Genomic DNA, 15,560 nt, shown 5'->3' on the forward strand with positions numbered 1-15,560 from the left:
GCTTTCTCTTTGATTAGTAAGTTTTGCCGCATTCTTATATTTTGCAATTTGATATGAACTAAAACCTGAGCAGAGCGTGGTAATACTAGCTTTCTAGTATTTAATACTGTCAATACTGGTAAGTACAGCATGGCTGCTAAAGAGTTGGAAAGCGTAACTGCTGTACGAGCAGTGAACATCTGCAAAAAGGGCTCCTTACATCTTGTTACAGTCCACTCTGAACTGAATACTTTACTAAAACATGCAACAATAAACAGCTGTCGGGTAGCCGCTGCCTATCTCTCCTGTTGTCGTGTTTTCTAGGGCTGTCTGTGCCGCGTATCCTCTAGCTATCTTAGTATTTGAACAAACCTGCTTGCCAGGAGGGAAATGGAGGGAAAGCAGACACCTATTTTGATTTGCTGTTTTCATTCATGCTGCTGAATCGAGGTCAGCGCTGAAGCAGAAATTACACATAGACAATAATAGAAAGCGTTATAGTGGCATTGTTTGGATTTTGGATTTGTTTTCTACTCTCCGTTTCCATTGTCCGCCCCTAGACTACATTCTGTTCATTTCAAATTCCACCTATCATCCAAACATCCAAATACTAGTGTATTCATTTGTGGTGAGATGCATGGTGTCAGTTGCTGACTCACTTAATGTATTGTGGCTAATACGTCGGTCAGACTACTCTGTGAGATGTAGTCTGTGTAGATGACCTTCATTATTCTGTTGAATCCGTTCTAATAAAGATAGATGTGTCACGTGTGTGAGTGTGATCAAGCTGGCATCAGGGTCAATTCTTCCAACTGTGAGGCCACAGCCTTCTTCTATAAAAACCTGTCCCATTCAGACAGACAAGGTTACACTTCTTATTCAAAACTGAGGTTAAGGGGGACGGTGGCTGCTAGTAAGATGCAGCATCTGCTGTGATGTGGACTTTGAAGCTGACAGTGGCAATGAATAGAAAACTAAACACCAAAGCAAGGCTCCATACAAACGCATGTTATGACCTTCAACTTTGCTCACAAGCTCCCACATTGTGGATACAAGTGGCTAAAATGAGGTTTTCTGGTAGGACCCATATTTATTATAACAGAGTGACAAGGTCTAAAATATTGGAGGTACTTTGGAAAGGAGGCACTGAGTCTTTTCAACATGTTACTGGCCCAGATTGAGCTAATGAATTCATGTTAAAATGTTAGAAGGTGAAATTTGATCTAAATGTTCATAAAACTGGGGATAATTAATTCATTTATAATGGTGTGGTATAACGTTATACGTTAAGTTAAATCAATTAAAAATAAAATCATATGTTAAACAGATCCAAAAAGCGCACTGCTAACTTATAAAACACTTATAAAACTCTAACTTCGGTGGCACGCTTTGTGCTTGGACCTAAATACCTCCAATAACACAGTAAAAACTAAATACTGTACTGCAAAACTGAAAAAAATAATCTGTTACCTGGGAACATTATACTGATGTATGTGTAGTATGAAGATATCTACAACCTGTCATTTATGTTAATTGTCAAGATATCTTTATGTTATTTTTATAGAAATATACTGCACTTGGAATTATAGTCCATACAAAAACATATTTGTGATTAGAGTTTAGTTGTATAGTGATGCAATTTCAAGAGACAGGGTTGGAGCAGGGTTGTCTATAATATTTACAGTGATGTCAAATCCATTACTGCAAAATAATAAATAAAAGCATAAGTAAATGCACAAAGCAAAAATAAGAGCCAATTAGTATCTGCCCTTTCTGAAACTGCTTAGGAGGCATTGCTGCATAATGGCTGCTTACTCCTTACAAGTTGCTTGTTCTATTTGTTGTAGGGGAATGGCGTTTTCATCTCACCATGTTAGAATTGTTTTCGAAAACAGGAAGCCATTTTTGAGACATTTATTCTAAACAAGATTTCTTTCTCTGGTTCACCACACAGAGCGAAAACAGCGTCATGGAGACAGAGAGATAAAGTTTGGTTGTTTAAAAAATTGAAGCTCTGGCACAGAGTCAGTGGAAGTGTCTGAACAGGCTCTGCTGTTGCACTTTGTTGTCGTCATTATAATTTCTCTGGTTGAATCATTTTCTCCCCATGATGCAACTTACCCCTGCATCTTAAACTACCTTCACTCAGAGAATAATAGAAAATCAATAAATAAATATGAAAGACTGAATTTACAATTTTTCAGTTATAATTGTTATTACTAAAAAAATAAACAGGGGGTCTTACCACGGGGTGCCAAGTGTTTTATTAGTGGAGGTTTTCGAAGACTATACTCAACAGTCCTGGACAAATAAAGCCAAATGGGATCCAGAGAGAAAGACTATTAAGACAACACCTCAAAAGGTCAGGAAATCTAGACAAAGGACATGTATTCAAGGCAGGGCCTTTAGCTTCCATGTCAGTATAGTAATTATTGAAACAAAAGCAGTGTTATGGAGCCTTATGGGAAATTAGATTTGGGTTTGCTTTGAAAATGAGAAAGAGCCCATTCTGTGGGAGTGGGAAAAAAATGTATTACACTACCCCAGCAAGGTCTTTAGGGAGAGATGATCCTACAAAGAGTCATAATGTGACAGTGGACAGCTTAATTCTCTCCAGCACTGCATGAGTTGAAGGGCACATGCGTGTTATTTAATTTCTCCAGTGAAAGCATTTGTTAAACACTATAATTGATTTATGAATCTTTTTCTCCACTTCACGCAAATAATTAAATCAAAGCATAATGTAGCTCTCCCTCGAGGGCAGGACTCTGAAAGTCCAAATACAATAATGCCGTAATGTGGAGAAAACAGATGAGAATAGCCGGTTGAAAGTGTGTGCATGCTTATTCTCACTTCTCTCTGTGCATCGTTTTTATATAACTTACCATATATGTCAGCGGGAGGACATTTTTGAACCCCCTTGAGGGAAAATGGTTAGACGTGCTGAGCCTTTATCTCCACTACCTTGACAAAATGATTGAAATGTGGTGTCACAGAAAAAAAAGATAACATCTCAGACTTAGCTGCATGAAGCCTCCGACGCACTCTAGGAAGTCACCCTTAAGAGGTTTTTCTTCCAAATAAAGTTCATCTAAACCTCCGTCACACAGAGACGCATATTCAAATACATAAACTGTGTTTCACTAATTATCTCGTTCATTTTCCTCCATTATTACTTGTATGCTGTAACTTCAGGGAAGTCTTATTTGCATAATGAAGAAAGAAATCACTGTGGCTTCTCAGCTCTGCACTTTCCACTGCAGATGTCTTAGAGCTGACAGAAACATTTATCAGCATCTCCAAACAAAACACTCACCCTATTAGTGGCAATAATTGAAACTCAATCCGCTTCCCAATCAAAGGCTGAAAGCTAATTTTCTTCAGATATTCATGGTATTCGAGTCATTATCCGTTTTGTGTGGGCGGTTAACACTGAATCCTAAACTGTGCAGCACTATTCACAATAAAAGCGTTCGATAGAACGTCTTCGGCAAATTAGATAAAAGCTATTTAAAGTGGCATATGAATGCGTGTGTGCTTCTGTGTGTTTGTTGACGCCCTCACTCAACTCTCCTCTTTAAGAACAGCAGCTCTCTCTGTTTGACTATGGTCCTGACCTTCCAGTGGGACAAAAACAGTATTGATCTACTGTCCACAGACTCTATTACACGCACTAACCTGTTTGTTTGTAAAAGTCCTCAGAGTAAGTGGGTTAGCTGATGTGCTATCATTTCTAAACTTTTCTTATTGACCCATTTTGATTCCCCTGTCATACCCTAGAATGCATTTACACACTGCCCTACAAAGAGTGCACTAAGTACAAAAAACTGTGAAATTGAAAAAAGAGGGGTTTAAAGTTTTGGACTAGTGGGAAACTTTACATATAAGATACCTTAACTACATTGGAGGCAGAGTTTCATCAAGGATGTGTCAGTATTTGACAGGTGGTGAGAAGAGACCGGTTACTTCCAGACATGAGACTTGGCCTTCAGGCTAACGAGTTCAATCTTTGTTTCATCAGACCTGAAAACCTTGTTTCTCTTGGTCTGAGAGTCCTTTAGGTGCATTTGGTGTGGTTTCCATCTGGCCACCGTACCATACAGGCCTGATTGGTAGAGTGCTGCAGAGATGGTTGTTCTTCTGGTTGTTTCTCTCCACAGAGAAACGCCGGAGCTCTTTCAGACTGACCGTTGCGTCTTATTCACCTTCTTGATCTCCTTCCTGAGTCCTGGTGGTTCCAAACGTCTTCCATTTACAGATGATGGAGCCCACTGTGCTTATTGGGACTTTCAATGCTGCAGCAATTTTTTTGTATCCTTTCCTAGATCTGTGCCTCGATAAAATCCTGTCCCAGAGCTCTACAGACAATTCCCTGGACTTCATGGCTTGCTTTGTGCTCTGACAAGCACTGTTGACAGTAGGAACAGTAGGTGTATGCCTTTCCAAATCATGTCCAATAAACTGGTTTCCCCACAGTTGGACTCAATCAAGTGATCAGTGAAAACAGGATGCACCAGAGTTTAATTTTTAGTGTCACGAAAGTTACTACCAGTTTTTTTTTTTAATAAAACTGTAAAGATTTAAATTTTTTTCACTTTTTTTCCACATTATGGTTTAGGAAATTTTGAGAAAAGTAATGAATTTAATCCATGTAGAAATAAGGCTGCAACATAAAATGTGGAAATAGTTTAGCACTGTGAATACTTTCTGGATGCACTCTATGCATGTAACCAGATTTCTAATGGTCTTTATACAAGGGTGTAGACCAAAGGCTTAAATCAAGTCCAACCAAAATCTTACTAAAACTGAAACCAACACAAAATGCCCTGTAGATATCTGAATAAGTCACTTTTCAATACATATTTCTTTACTTAAGACAATTTTACTCTACAATAGAGTGTTTGTGTTCTGTTTTATATGAAAAAATACAGTTACAATATGTGAACCATGCTTAAAAATGCAGCCTAAGGTAGAGGAGATTTACTGATTGCTGATCTGCTGCATGTATAGGCAGATTTACAACAACCAGATTTCTTGAATACATGTAAACCTGTTCCCCAATTCAAAATCACAATGATAGGGGTTTAATTCGTACATCAGTAATGTCATAAATCTATTTTTAAACTGGAATTTAAAATGGTGCTGCACTTGCACTTTCAATTGAATATTAATTTTGTGTATTTCTAGCAGTTACCATGTTGGCTTTGAGTGTCACCACAGATGCCTGCACGCTTCTCTAAGTAGACACAGTGCAGAAGCATAAGAGTTCCCACAGATAATCGAATTCCAGCCTGAGTGCTACTAAAAACTTACAACATTCTTGATTTAACTCTGACAGGATTAATTCATGTAGTTTGGGGACTTCCTGAAAAACTGAATGAAACGAGGACCAGTGAAGTGGGTTATTGAGCTGTAAAATGAAACAATCCCAAACCCCCGCTATCACTTTTCCTGACAGTTCTTCTGGATTGAACCTTCAAGAGGGGAGGGAGATTGGCAGGAAAGCCATCCATCCCTAAACACAGTCTTCACTTCCCCATAATTACCCAGGAAGAATCAAATTAGCTCCTGACAAGATAATTCACTGACTGCCTTCATCTGCCTTGGACTACTCATGCCTGCAGATAAGACGGCTAAACACTCCAGCTTTTGATAAGAATTTATGGTCAACGGCAGAGTAATTTATTGAAAAGCTTAGAATTGGAATTAGAGCTTAATGGTCATTGCACATAGGGAGTGCAATGAAACTGTGGGTGCTTTTCTCACCGAGGATGAGCACGATGATAGTATAGAACATAAATAATAAAATAATAAAAAAGCAATTTTAAAAGAAATGCACTAAATATAATTTATCTATGGCAATTCTATGACACTTCACTGTGTTTATCAGGGATGTGTGCAGTGTGTGTTTACATGTACTTACAGTACATTTTATGTCTGTGTGTCTGTGCTACTGATGACCTTTTCACATTTGCCTTTCATGTTGATGTCATCGCTGGACTTGTTTCATACAGGACGTCCAGTTGCAGTCCATTAGGCAACCATCATGTTTGTGTTACTAGCTAAGAGCATATTGCCAAAGCTTCCAGTGTTGCCTTGTCACAGCCTGACAGATTGCACTCTACAGTCATATGGGCTTGTTCTGTTTGGAAGTAACTGCTGTCTGTATAGTTGGACAAATTTTACACACTGACTGTTGCAAAGTCCTCTTAGAGTTGTCTTGCAGTATGCATTGGTAAGTGTTTTATAAAAGATTAAAGTACAGGGAGCAATCATCTATTAACCAATGCTGTTTTCAGATCACCATCATGTAAAATACTTGCTTAGTACGTGTTTACATCATAATGTGGCTTCATATTTACATCAAAGCGACATTCTCTATTTCTGACAGGGCAATATATTTTTACATTTCTTATGCATAAATGCATAATACTGAATGCCCAACTACCCCATTAAAGATTCAACTGTCATGCTCTTGGTATAAGATGTGTAGTTTAGGCAAAAGAAAAAAAAAAATTGGAAATCACCTTTCCTAACGGAGCAAACACCATGTTTACTTCACACACATTAATGCTTTCCATCTACAGCTCCAACAAGGCTGTTTAATGTGCCTGAGAGATCATCACCTTTAATGCATTGGCACACCTGTAATTGAGTTCATCTTCAATCCCCTTGAAAACACCTCTAGTTCAAAGGCCCTCTCTCATCTTAGTATTTTGAACACCTCCTTCTGTGGAGTTAAGAGATAGAGCCTTGGGCGTGATTTATATACTCTTTCTATAGGCAGCTTTCAGCCTGTTTACAGAGCATCAAGCAGCCATTACAGATGGGCCTTGAGTTATTGATGGGTGCCGAAGTAAAAAGTGGCCTTGCAACAGTAGTAAGAGAGTCAGCTGTCAGCCCGTTTTTTGTGTGATAGCCCTTAAACTTTTGGTGATGACTCACACATAGAGCTGGGTATGTGCATGTGTGTCAGTTTTGTGTGTTGCATGTCTCTAAATTCATGAAAGTGCTTTTGTTTAAGTGGGGAGAAAAAACTGTTTTATGTGAACTCTTGCCAAAGGAATTCATTCATCCTTTATGTGTGACAGAGCACAGATTTAGAGGGGTATGTTATGCATGTTCATATAGCAATCATTTCTCTGTGAAAGTCTTGGAATTACAGGGCTAATTTGTTTGTTTTTGCTGTACACATGAGACATTCAGATGATAATTTCAGCTCTTATATGATGCTATGTACACTTAAATACAGCAAACAACACAATTTGTATCAGATGACAAGCTAAAATATAGGAACATGTGACTTGTAGTGAAGTGTTTCCTTATAACCCAAGTGTGTCCTGTGAGACTGATTTTCAAATAATTACTATCTCTAAATGACTACTCTTGGTTCTAGCCTTGGTGTTTAACCTGTGAAGACTGTATTTGTTGTTAAGGATCAATCAACATGAAAACCAGAGAACTGTCTGTGGAAGAAAAAGCAATCCATTTTAAAGAGAGAAAAGAGAGAAAAGCTGAATGTTTAATACCTTCAGAGGGGACTGTATATTCTGTCTGTGTGTCTGTGTGTCCTTACCCCCTGTGAGAAGTAAAATGCTGCAATCCCCAGAGGCCAGAAACAGCAGAGCATGGAGAAGATAGCCAGACCCAAGTGGTCTCGGGGAGGGACGACTATGAAGTTGTCCTCACTTTCACTGTCACTGGAGCAGTCCGTCTGCACAGAGAACAGCAGCTAAGGTCAAAACATATAGCAACTGTGTGGCCTGTACAGGGAAAATGTTAGACTTAAGGCGTGATGATGTGCAAGTAAGCAAACTGATGAGTGTTGACATTCATTTATATACATATGAGAAAGAAATAATATCACTGATTTCACTAATTTGCTGTCTGGTGTTGAACACAAGGTTTGTGTTAAGTCTTTAGAGCTTTTGAGTAAAGAACACTTTCCCACTGCTGCTGGAAATGGCACTAAGAGAGCAATGAACTAAAACAGCCAAGGTGCACATAAACAACAAGCTTTATGTAAACATGTTTCCAAAATGTTAAATTTTAACTGCAATACAGTAAAACATTTACAGTATATTTCACAGTAACGAAAATTAAGCGAAAAACAACAATTTACAGGTTAATTTCAAGCACCCTCATTTTACATACAGTCCACTCAAAAATGTGTGATGCCCTCATAGGGAACTAAGTAAATCGTTTTTGTGTGAAATATGAAACTCCTTTCTACTATAAAACAATCTGTGTACACGCAAACATGGCTTTCAAGTTGACCGGGTGGGGAAAGAATTTGCATTCATGGAAAACAGAAAAGGCATTTGTGTAATGGGAAACAAAACATAGATGAGTCATTGCGTGCAGGATCATTTCCCTTATTGTAATGTCCCAGCTCATATGCATGGATTTTTTTGTGATGGCCCAGTAGTTTCTCATTAGTTCTGAGAAATGCAGATTCCTACATTTTGGCATCTAAACAACAGATGGCCTTTTGAAAAAGCAATGCATGAAAGTGCACTTCATTTCAGATGCGAAATAGTTATGAATCAAGAACACCACCTCGCTAAACCTTTATGAAACCATTTCACGCTCCAACGCAACATTCTTCACGTGCAACTGCAACACCTTCAGCAAAAGCGAATCGTATATCTGCATATACTATTCAGACAGTCACAAATTCTCAGTCCTGATCCACAGCAGAAAATATGACTATGTATTAGTGCAGTGAATTTTAAAATGTAAGAGACATACAGACATACAGTACACAAACACTCATTTACTGATGATCTTCCTCAACATCCAAGTCAAGCCTAAAAATAGAGATTTATTTCCCTCAGCACATGTAATGAAAAGAAGTTGCAGATTGAGGCCACGGTTTCTATACGAGCCAATAAGCTGCATCCTTCACACATCATCCTGTTTGAGGGATGATCCAACATGAGGGTGGAACATGAAAAAAATAAATGAAAATAGAAATCTCAGCTAACAATACATTTTTGTGTCAAATAATTATTAAGCTGAATATTTCAATCAGAGATGGATGAAATCAGGAAAAGATGAGGACATGGAGAGTAGAAAATATACTGTAGTGAACAGTGCTTAGGCATGAAATCATCAAATTTACGCACAGATGGCAAAGGAAATGTCTCGAGCACCCGTGTGCTTCTCCTGCTTTTTCAGCACCATCAGCATTTTGTCAGTGAGATGATTTTAAATTGTATGTGCTGTTGTGGTTTTGATGAACCTCATGAGTTTGGGCTTTTATTTCAAGGACACTCAAACATGGATATTTTTTTAGATCTTACCAACGTGCTGCTTTTTCTGAGTCTTCAAGTTCAGCTGCAGGCTACTCTGAGAGATGTTGGCCTCAAGCCTGGACTGGGGTTACAGGCATCAGTGTTGATTTTTCTGGAGCTGGTATTATTGCCAACAACAAAACATTTTGCCTAACTTGCATCAAACTCATGATTTCTTTATTTTTTTGTTTCAGACTTTTGAAAATCATCTATGAACTAAAAAATCCCAACAACACTGGGCATAGAATTGTTGTAATCAAAGTTATAAAAGCTAGGGGAATTTTTTTTACCATTATTACAAAGTGAACAATAGAAACCTAATAAAAAATAATGAAGTTATCAAGAATAACTTGAATAAAATAGTAAAATAAAATGAAAAACGACTAATGTTGTGTATTGTAATTCAATAAGTGCTTTGTATTACTCTAAGTTACTGTGACTCTGTGAGAGTTTGGGGAATGCATTTGCTTTAATGGGTGAAACAATTTTCAATTAATTTTAATAACACACATCTCTTATAGCTTTGTTGCCTGATGGATGATGGGGATTAGTGGGTGGGCAGCTGAAATGTGTGGGGTAAAACCCTTCTAATTTGTCTGTGCACTCCAGGACAATGTCATTCTGTGTTGTGGAGCTTATGAACCTAATAAAAGCCATGTGCACAGATAATCGATGTCTTTTCTCTTCTTCTTTTTATAGCACAAAGCAGAGGTAAAAAAAAAAAGGTCATAACACACAGCATAATGAAGCCTACATTGTGCATAATGGCATTCTGCCTTCATGGCCTTAAGCAAGTGCTACAGTGCAATCTCTGCAGAGGCAACCCTGCTCTGCTCTGTGCATTAGAGCTCGCTGACAATATCTGCACAGCCTGCTGGCTGTTTGGAGAATAAAAACACACATCACCGAGGGATCCTAGCTGTTTGGTAGGTTACCAGTGAAGAGAGAAACAGAAGTTAGAGAGGCAGAAGAAGTCAGTCAGGCAGAAGAACATTGAGATTGGCCAGAACAAGTACAGAGCTGTGGACAGGTCTGCATATACTGCAGAGGAAGCTGCATGTAGAACTGTCTGGATGCACAGGAAGGTCAGTACTCATAAACCTTTCTAATGGTTGCATTAGAACCAAATGAAAACAGCAATTCGCCTGCTGTGTCATGCACCAGTGCACCAGTTGTTAGAATGTGATCATGTCATTATCTTTAATGTTTAGTGAAATCCATATCATCCATAAATTCAGATTAAACTTTCAGAAACTGTGCTTATAAATTACTGGACATGAAAACACTCCGTGGTTGACATGCTAGTATATCTACTGAGAAGCTGTATTTGATTCAAAGTGAAGAGAATTTTGCATACCAATATCCTACCTGACTTATTATCCCGATGTGTGTGTATATATGTGTGTGTGTTTTGTCATTCGTTCCCCACCTCCTGTATACTAGAAAATCCTAATGACTATGCATGTGGCACTGCGAGCTGCACTCAGATATGTGTTGTGGGGCGTAAATCCTGTCAACATGAGGCAACGGGCTGACAGGTAACAAAAACCTAATGGATGATTTCACCACTCTGCCATGACACTATAACGAAGAGGAGGGCTTGTGTAATTTATTTCTTGCCATATAGGCCCCACAACATACAGAAAATATGTCCCAGGCCACTTTTTACCTCTGTTCTACATTCTGCCTGGACATTTGTCTCTGTGGCTGTTGTTCATTCCTTCTTCTGTTTTTCATTTGTCCAGATTTTATGTGAAGTGAACAAATCTTGTGTGTATTAGAAACGTGTATGAATATTATATATTATAAGGCAAACATGAATTGTAATGCACCTTTCAACTGAATTACACTGCTGTGTACGCATTCACAATGATTTCTTCTTATGAAGTGTGTAAACATGCTGTCAAGCATGTCTAAAACATGGAGTGAGGGGATGATCCATGTTGATGGTTTAAAGTTGGCAGGAAAATAACTAAATACAGGCTCTGTACACTCTAATACCACCATAATAAAAGCATGCCAATAGTTTATTTAGGCATTAAAATCAGTTTGAACTACAGATCAAATAATAACCCTACTTGTGTTTCAGAACTTCCCACACACACCTCCCAGTATAAGACAACCTTCTAGTAATGTTAAACTGAAGCGACATTTTGAGAAATCTATTCCAGGTTTAGAAAATGCTGACACCTATTTGTGCCGAATTCCAACCAAACTACTTTGTTTGCACAGTTGCTGTCAAGCAATTTTGACCATTTAGGACAAAAATAAGTTTTAAACTAGCCTGACACAAAAAGATGGGCAATTTCAACAAATACCTACCATCGCATGGGTGTTAAAGTTGGAGGACTTTTTGCACAGAAAGGCATTTAAAAAAATAAAAAAGAATATGTGGATTATGTGGATACTCGAAGGAGAAGTAAAGAGGTCTGAATCCAGAAACGACTTCACAGCGAATGTAAATTCAATACTGCATACATAATCGAAGTTAATGAGCAAACAGCATTAAAGATAGAACACTGCACAAATACTGCGCATGACGTTACAGTATCTTATGATCTCTAGCGCTTGCAACAGTCCTACATCCATGTTAAACCACGCCATTTGAAAAGGGAGCAGGCAGAAGTCATTAGGATCTGTGCCCCTTCCCCTTTCATTTAATTACATTTTTACAAAACGTGGTGCGTGTTCACTTTGCATACGAGTCATCAGCAGGTCATCTGGCCTCCCTGTCTGTCACGAGAGAGTTCTAGCCAAGACAACGTTTAGTTGCACCCTCTGCATCCTAATGCAGCATCACTACAAGATGCTCTTCAGACTGTATCTGTGCTCCAGATGGTCATGTTAAGTTATGCTGGGGCAGGAGTCCATGCCCCCAGATGTGACTAGATGTGTTGTCTTAAGGGTTTGTAAAAAATCCGGCAGTGCGATCCAGTGCTTCCACATGGGGCAGGTGGTAAAAAGAAATACAGGCTTTACCACGGGGTTAATAAGAGCTTGTGATTTACACAGTGCCTGGGCTCAGCAGCCCTGTGAGGTCCACCACACTCTGGAGCCTCAGAGGGACACTCAGTCACAGAGCGTGTGATCACAATGATAAGAGCCTTGTCATGATGCAGTCTTCTCAAGCATGCATTACAGTCATTGGGGGAATGAAGTACCTGTGGTGAATTAATGAACAAAATATTTGTTATTTTTCCTTCCATTGCCCCGTGGCCTCTTGTTGACAGGTGAAATTTAAGATGGTGTAATGAGGCTACAACAGGGAAACACAACACATCACGTTTAGTATTCAAGCCGTGCCGTTTGAACAGGTGGAAATGCACAAGCAAAACTATGTCGTGGAGCAAAGAAATTAGTAATTAAGTCTGTCAAAAATAACAAGAAATTCTTGCTTTAAGAAATCAGAATATTTCTTGTACCTTGGCAGTGTTATTTGTTTGTGTTCCCTTGTGGCTGGGGGATTTAAAGTGTCAACCATTAACCACAACCTGCCCACACTGAGCTCTGCCTGGGATCTTTGTTGCATGTCATGCCACACCTCATTTCTTAGTACTGTTCTACTGTGCACTGCATCTTTTATAAAAGCATAGGGCCCCCAAAGGTTCTCCAAAATAACTGCATACACATAGAAACAAAGCAAATTCACAACAGTAGTAGTATATATATATGTACATCTGACAAAATCAAACCAAACGTAATGTTGAAGGAGCAAATGCTTATAAATATTAGTTTTAGGGCTACATGCATATATTCATGCAAACAACCCCCAACACACACAAGAAGCAAAAAATCTTTGGATTCAAAATCCAAAGATTTCAACCACAGTAACCAAAACCAACCAAGTGAGGTAGTTAGCATATGTTAAATTTAGCAGATCATTGATTACCCTCTGCCTATAGCCATTTATTATGGGATATGACAAGTCTGTATGACAAACTCACACCCAATGACAAGGTGTCATATTAGGCCCGCCAGATTAATGGAGAGAGATGGAGTGGATATAAGGCTGAGCATCCCCCAGCTGTTTTGACTGCATACCAATTCTATGTGGCTAAAAGAGCCTTATCTCCTCTTTGGTTATTTGTGAATAAAACATCTAAATCCATCTAAATCCAACATGCTGATGGACAATCACTACATGTCTCTCCCTAAAAGAACTGCTCTGATTTCTTTAACATGTAATCATCCCCAAAGGGCTGCTATTACTCAAAACTCATTGCATTACTGAAGCATATTTCTCATTATTCATTTTTTAATACTCTGAGCTGCCATTCAGGCGAGGATTAAAGAAGCACCAGTACATTTTGGCAGAGAGGCAGAGACTGCTACTCTAGTCTTCTTTCAGGATTTTTACTCACAATGAAAAACGAGGAGTCTTTTACTTCTTATTTTCTATTTAACAGTTGCAGCCACCTGTCTCGTAAAACTTTTTGTTAATTGATTTTAAAGGGGGGTGGCATAGACAGAAGAAGAGTGTGGACAACAAATCCACATGAGCCCTCCATTAGGATAGTGACACAAATCCTTCAGCGGTTTCCCATCCTGAAAACACTGTCCACTGCCAAATAGCTGGTGCCAATGTCTGAACCTCTGCAGTGTTGGGCGAGTGCTTTTTTCCTCTGCACTTTCCAAACGGTGAGAATTTAAGTGTTCAAATAAAAGATGCATTTCCAGATAAAACATTGTTTTCCTTCATTATTTCCTCTAAATGGAATTGTAGTAGTGTAAGTAAACAGTGTTTCAGCCATAAATGTTTAAACTTTAAGGCCTTAATTATGAAAATAGCCTCTCTGCAATAATGAAATCCTCGCTACAGTATTTTTTATTACTATTCATTATTCTCAATTATGAGACCTCCTCAGGGGCTACTCTGCGTCATTTTTGCTGTAGCCTGTTTTACTCTCCAAGTGGCAATTTGTGTGATGTATGGTGTTACCATGTGCCAGGGGGATGTGAAGAAGGGTACATCAAACGATTATTGAAATGCACTGAATCAGACTGATGGCCATTTCATTTCCACTCCATCCCAGGGATGCAAAAGACGTCAGCCTTAAAGCTGAATCAGGTTGGTATGTCTTTATTGGGTGTGCCTTCATAATGTGTTCCCATTACGTGTTGTTATGACGGTACTGTACGCTACTCAGCAGGCACACGTGGTTGTGTGACTTGGCATACATGTAGAAATGTCTTCAAAGAGAATTACATGAGCAGCATTAGCATGAAGAATACAAGTGTACAAAATGTCTTCTGAAATGTAAATTCAGGCTGCACAGGAAAGTCATATGTCTTTGAAAGAACGTTTACGATGCTTTATATTCATATTTGGAGCCCTTACTATTTAAAAATCCTTCATAGTCTTACAAAGAGACAATTTGCAAAACTCATAGTGTAATTGCAATGAGAACATTGTGAGGTTTCTTATTGTAATGGTCTAATTTTAAATGAGATTTGTCACATACTGCAGAACAGAGAGACATCAAAAAAAAAATCAAGCTGAATTTTTTTAAAAGAAAGATTTTCCTTATCCTTTACCAAATGGGAATTTGATGATGATCTATGTAATTTTGGGAACAACTGGTGACATTTCAAATGTAACTGAGGATCTAAAAGATGTTTGGAAAAAACATATATATACAGAATATTTTTAACACGCCTAGCTGGGCTTAACAGATAGTGAGAATCGAATCTTGAAAAGTTTTGTTTGTGGGCGTTTTGCAGGTGATCTACTAAGAAAAATTGTGTGATTGACAAAAAGTGCAGCCATGCTGGAGGCGGCTATATTTAAATGAGGATTTTGTGTGTTACTTCTGTTTTTTGGAGAATAACAAGCGTAAACTACAAGTGGAAATTCAATCCAGAGGAATTAAAGCTGTTAGTGGGATGGGCTAGTAATAATTTTAATATGCTGCAGCAACAGAATCACGAAGGTTTATAGAAAGATCACACCTATAACACACTTGGGAAACTAGCACCTGCATAAAGGTCTGTCATTCAGTGCGTCCTGGGTGCATAGACACCAGAGTCAGCAGATCATACTGGGGGCATAAGGTGTACACAAATGATAAGATGCAGGCAACATTTCCAGAACTGTGTCTTTCATTACTGTTGTGAGTTGGTTTTTGGGTTAAGTCCTTCTCAACAACTAGCTGAACCAAATAGGACTTTGTTTTGTGGAACATTGAGCATCTATGACCCAAAAGTCTGTTTGTCCGAATAAAAAAATAGATTTTTGCATTCTGCTGTAAATGCACCAAACGTTAAAGCAACGATGATGTGCTGTAA

General features: G+C 38.5%; 1 protein-coding gene across 1 annotated transcript in view; it reads right to left on the reverse strand.

Annotated features, from left to right (window-relative positions):
• The window catches only part of syndig1l (synapse differentiation inducing 1-like), a 30,115-nt gene that overhangs the window by 3,680 nt on the left and 10,875 nt on the right, over positions 1 to 15,560 (reverse strand). Inside the window, exon 3 of the mRNA XM_026340818.1 lies at positions 7,556 to 7,693. Within this exon, the coding sequence (XP_026196603.1) occupies positions 7,556 to 7,693 (138 nt within the window). The remainder of the gene's footprint in view (positions 1 to 7,555; positions 7,694 to 15,560) is intronic.

This window comes from Anabas testudineus, chromosome 24 (assembly GCF_900324465.2).
Source record: "Anabas testudineus chromosome 24, fAnaTes1.2, whole genome shotgun sequence".
NCBI lineage: Eukaryota > Metazoa > Chordata > Actinopteri > Anabantiformes > Anabantidae > Anabas > Anabas testudineus.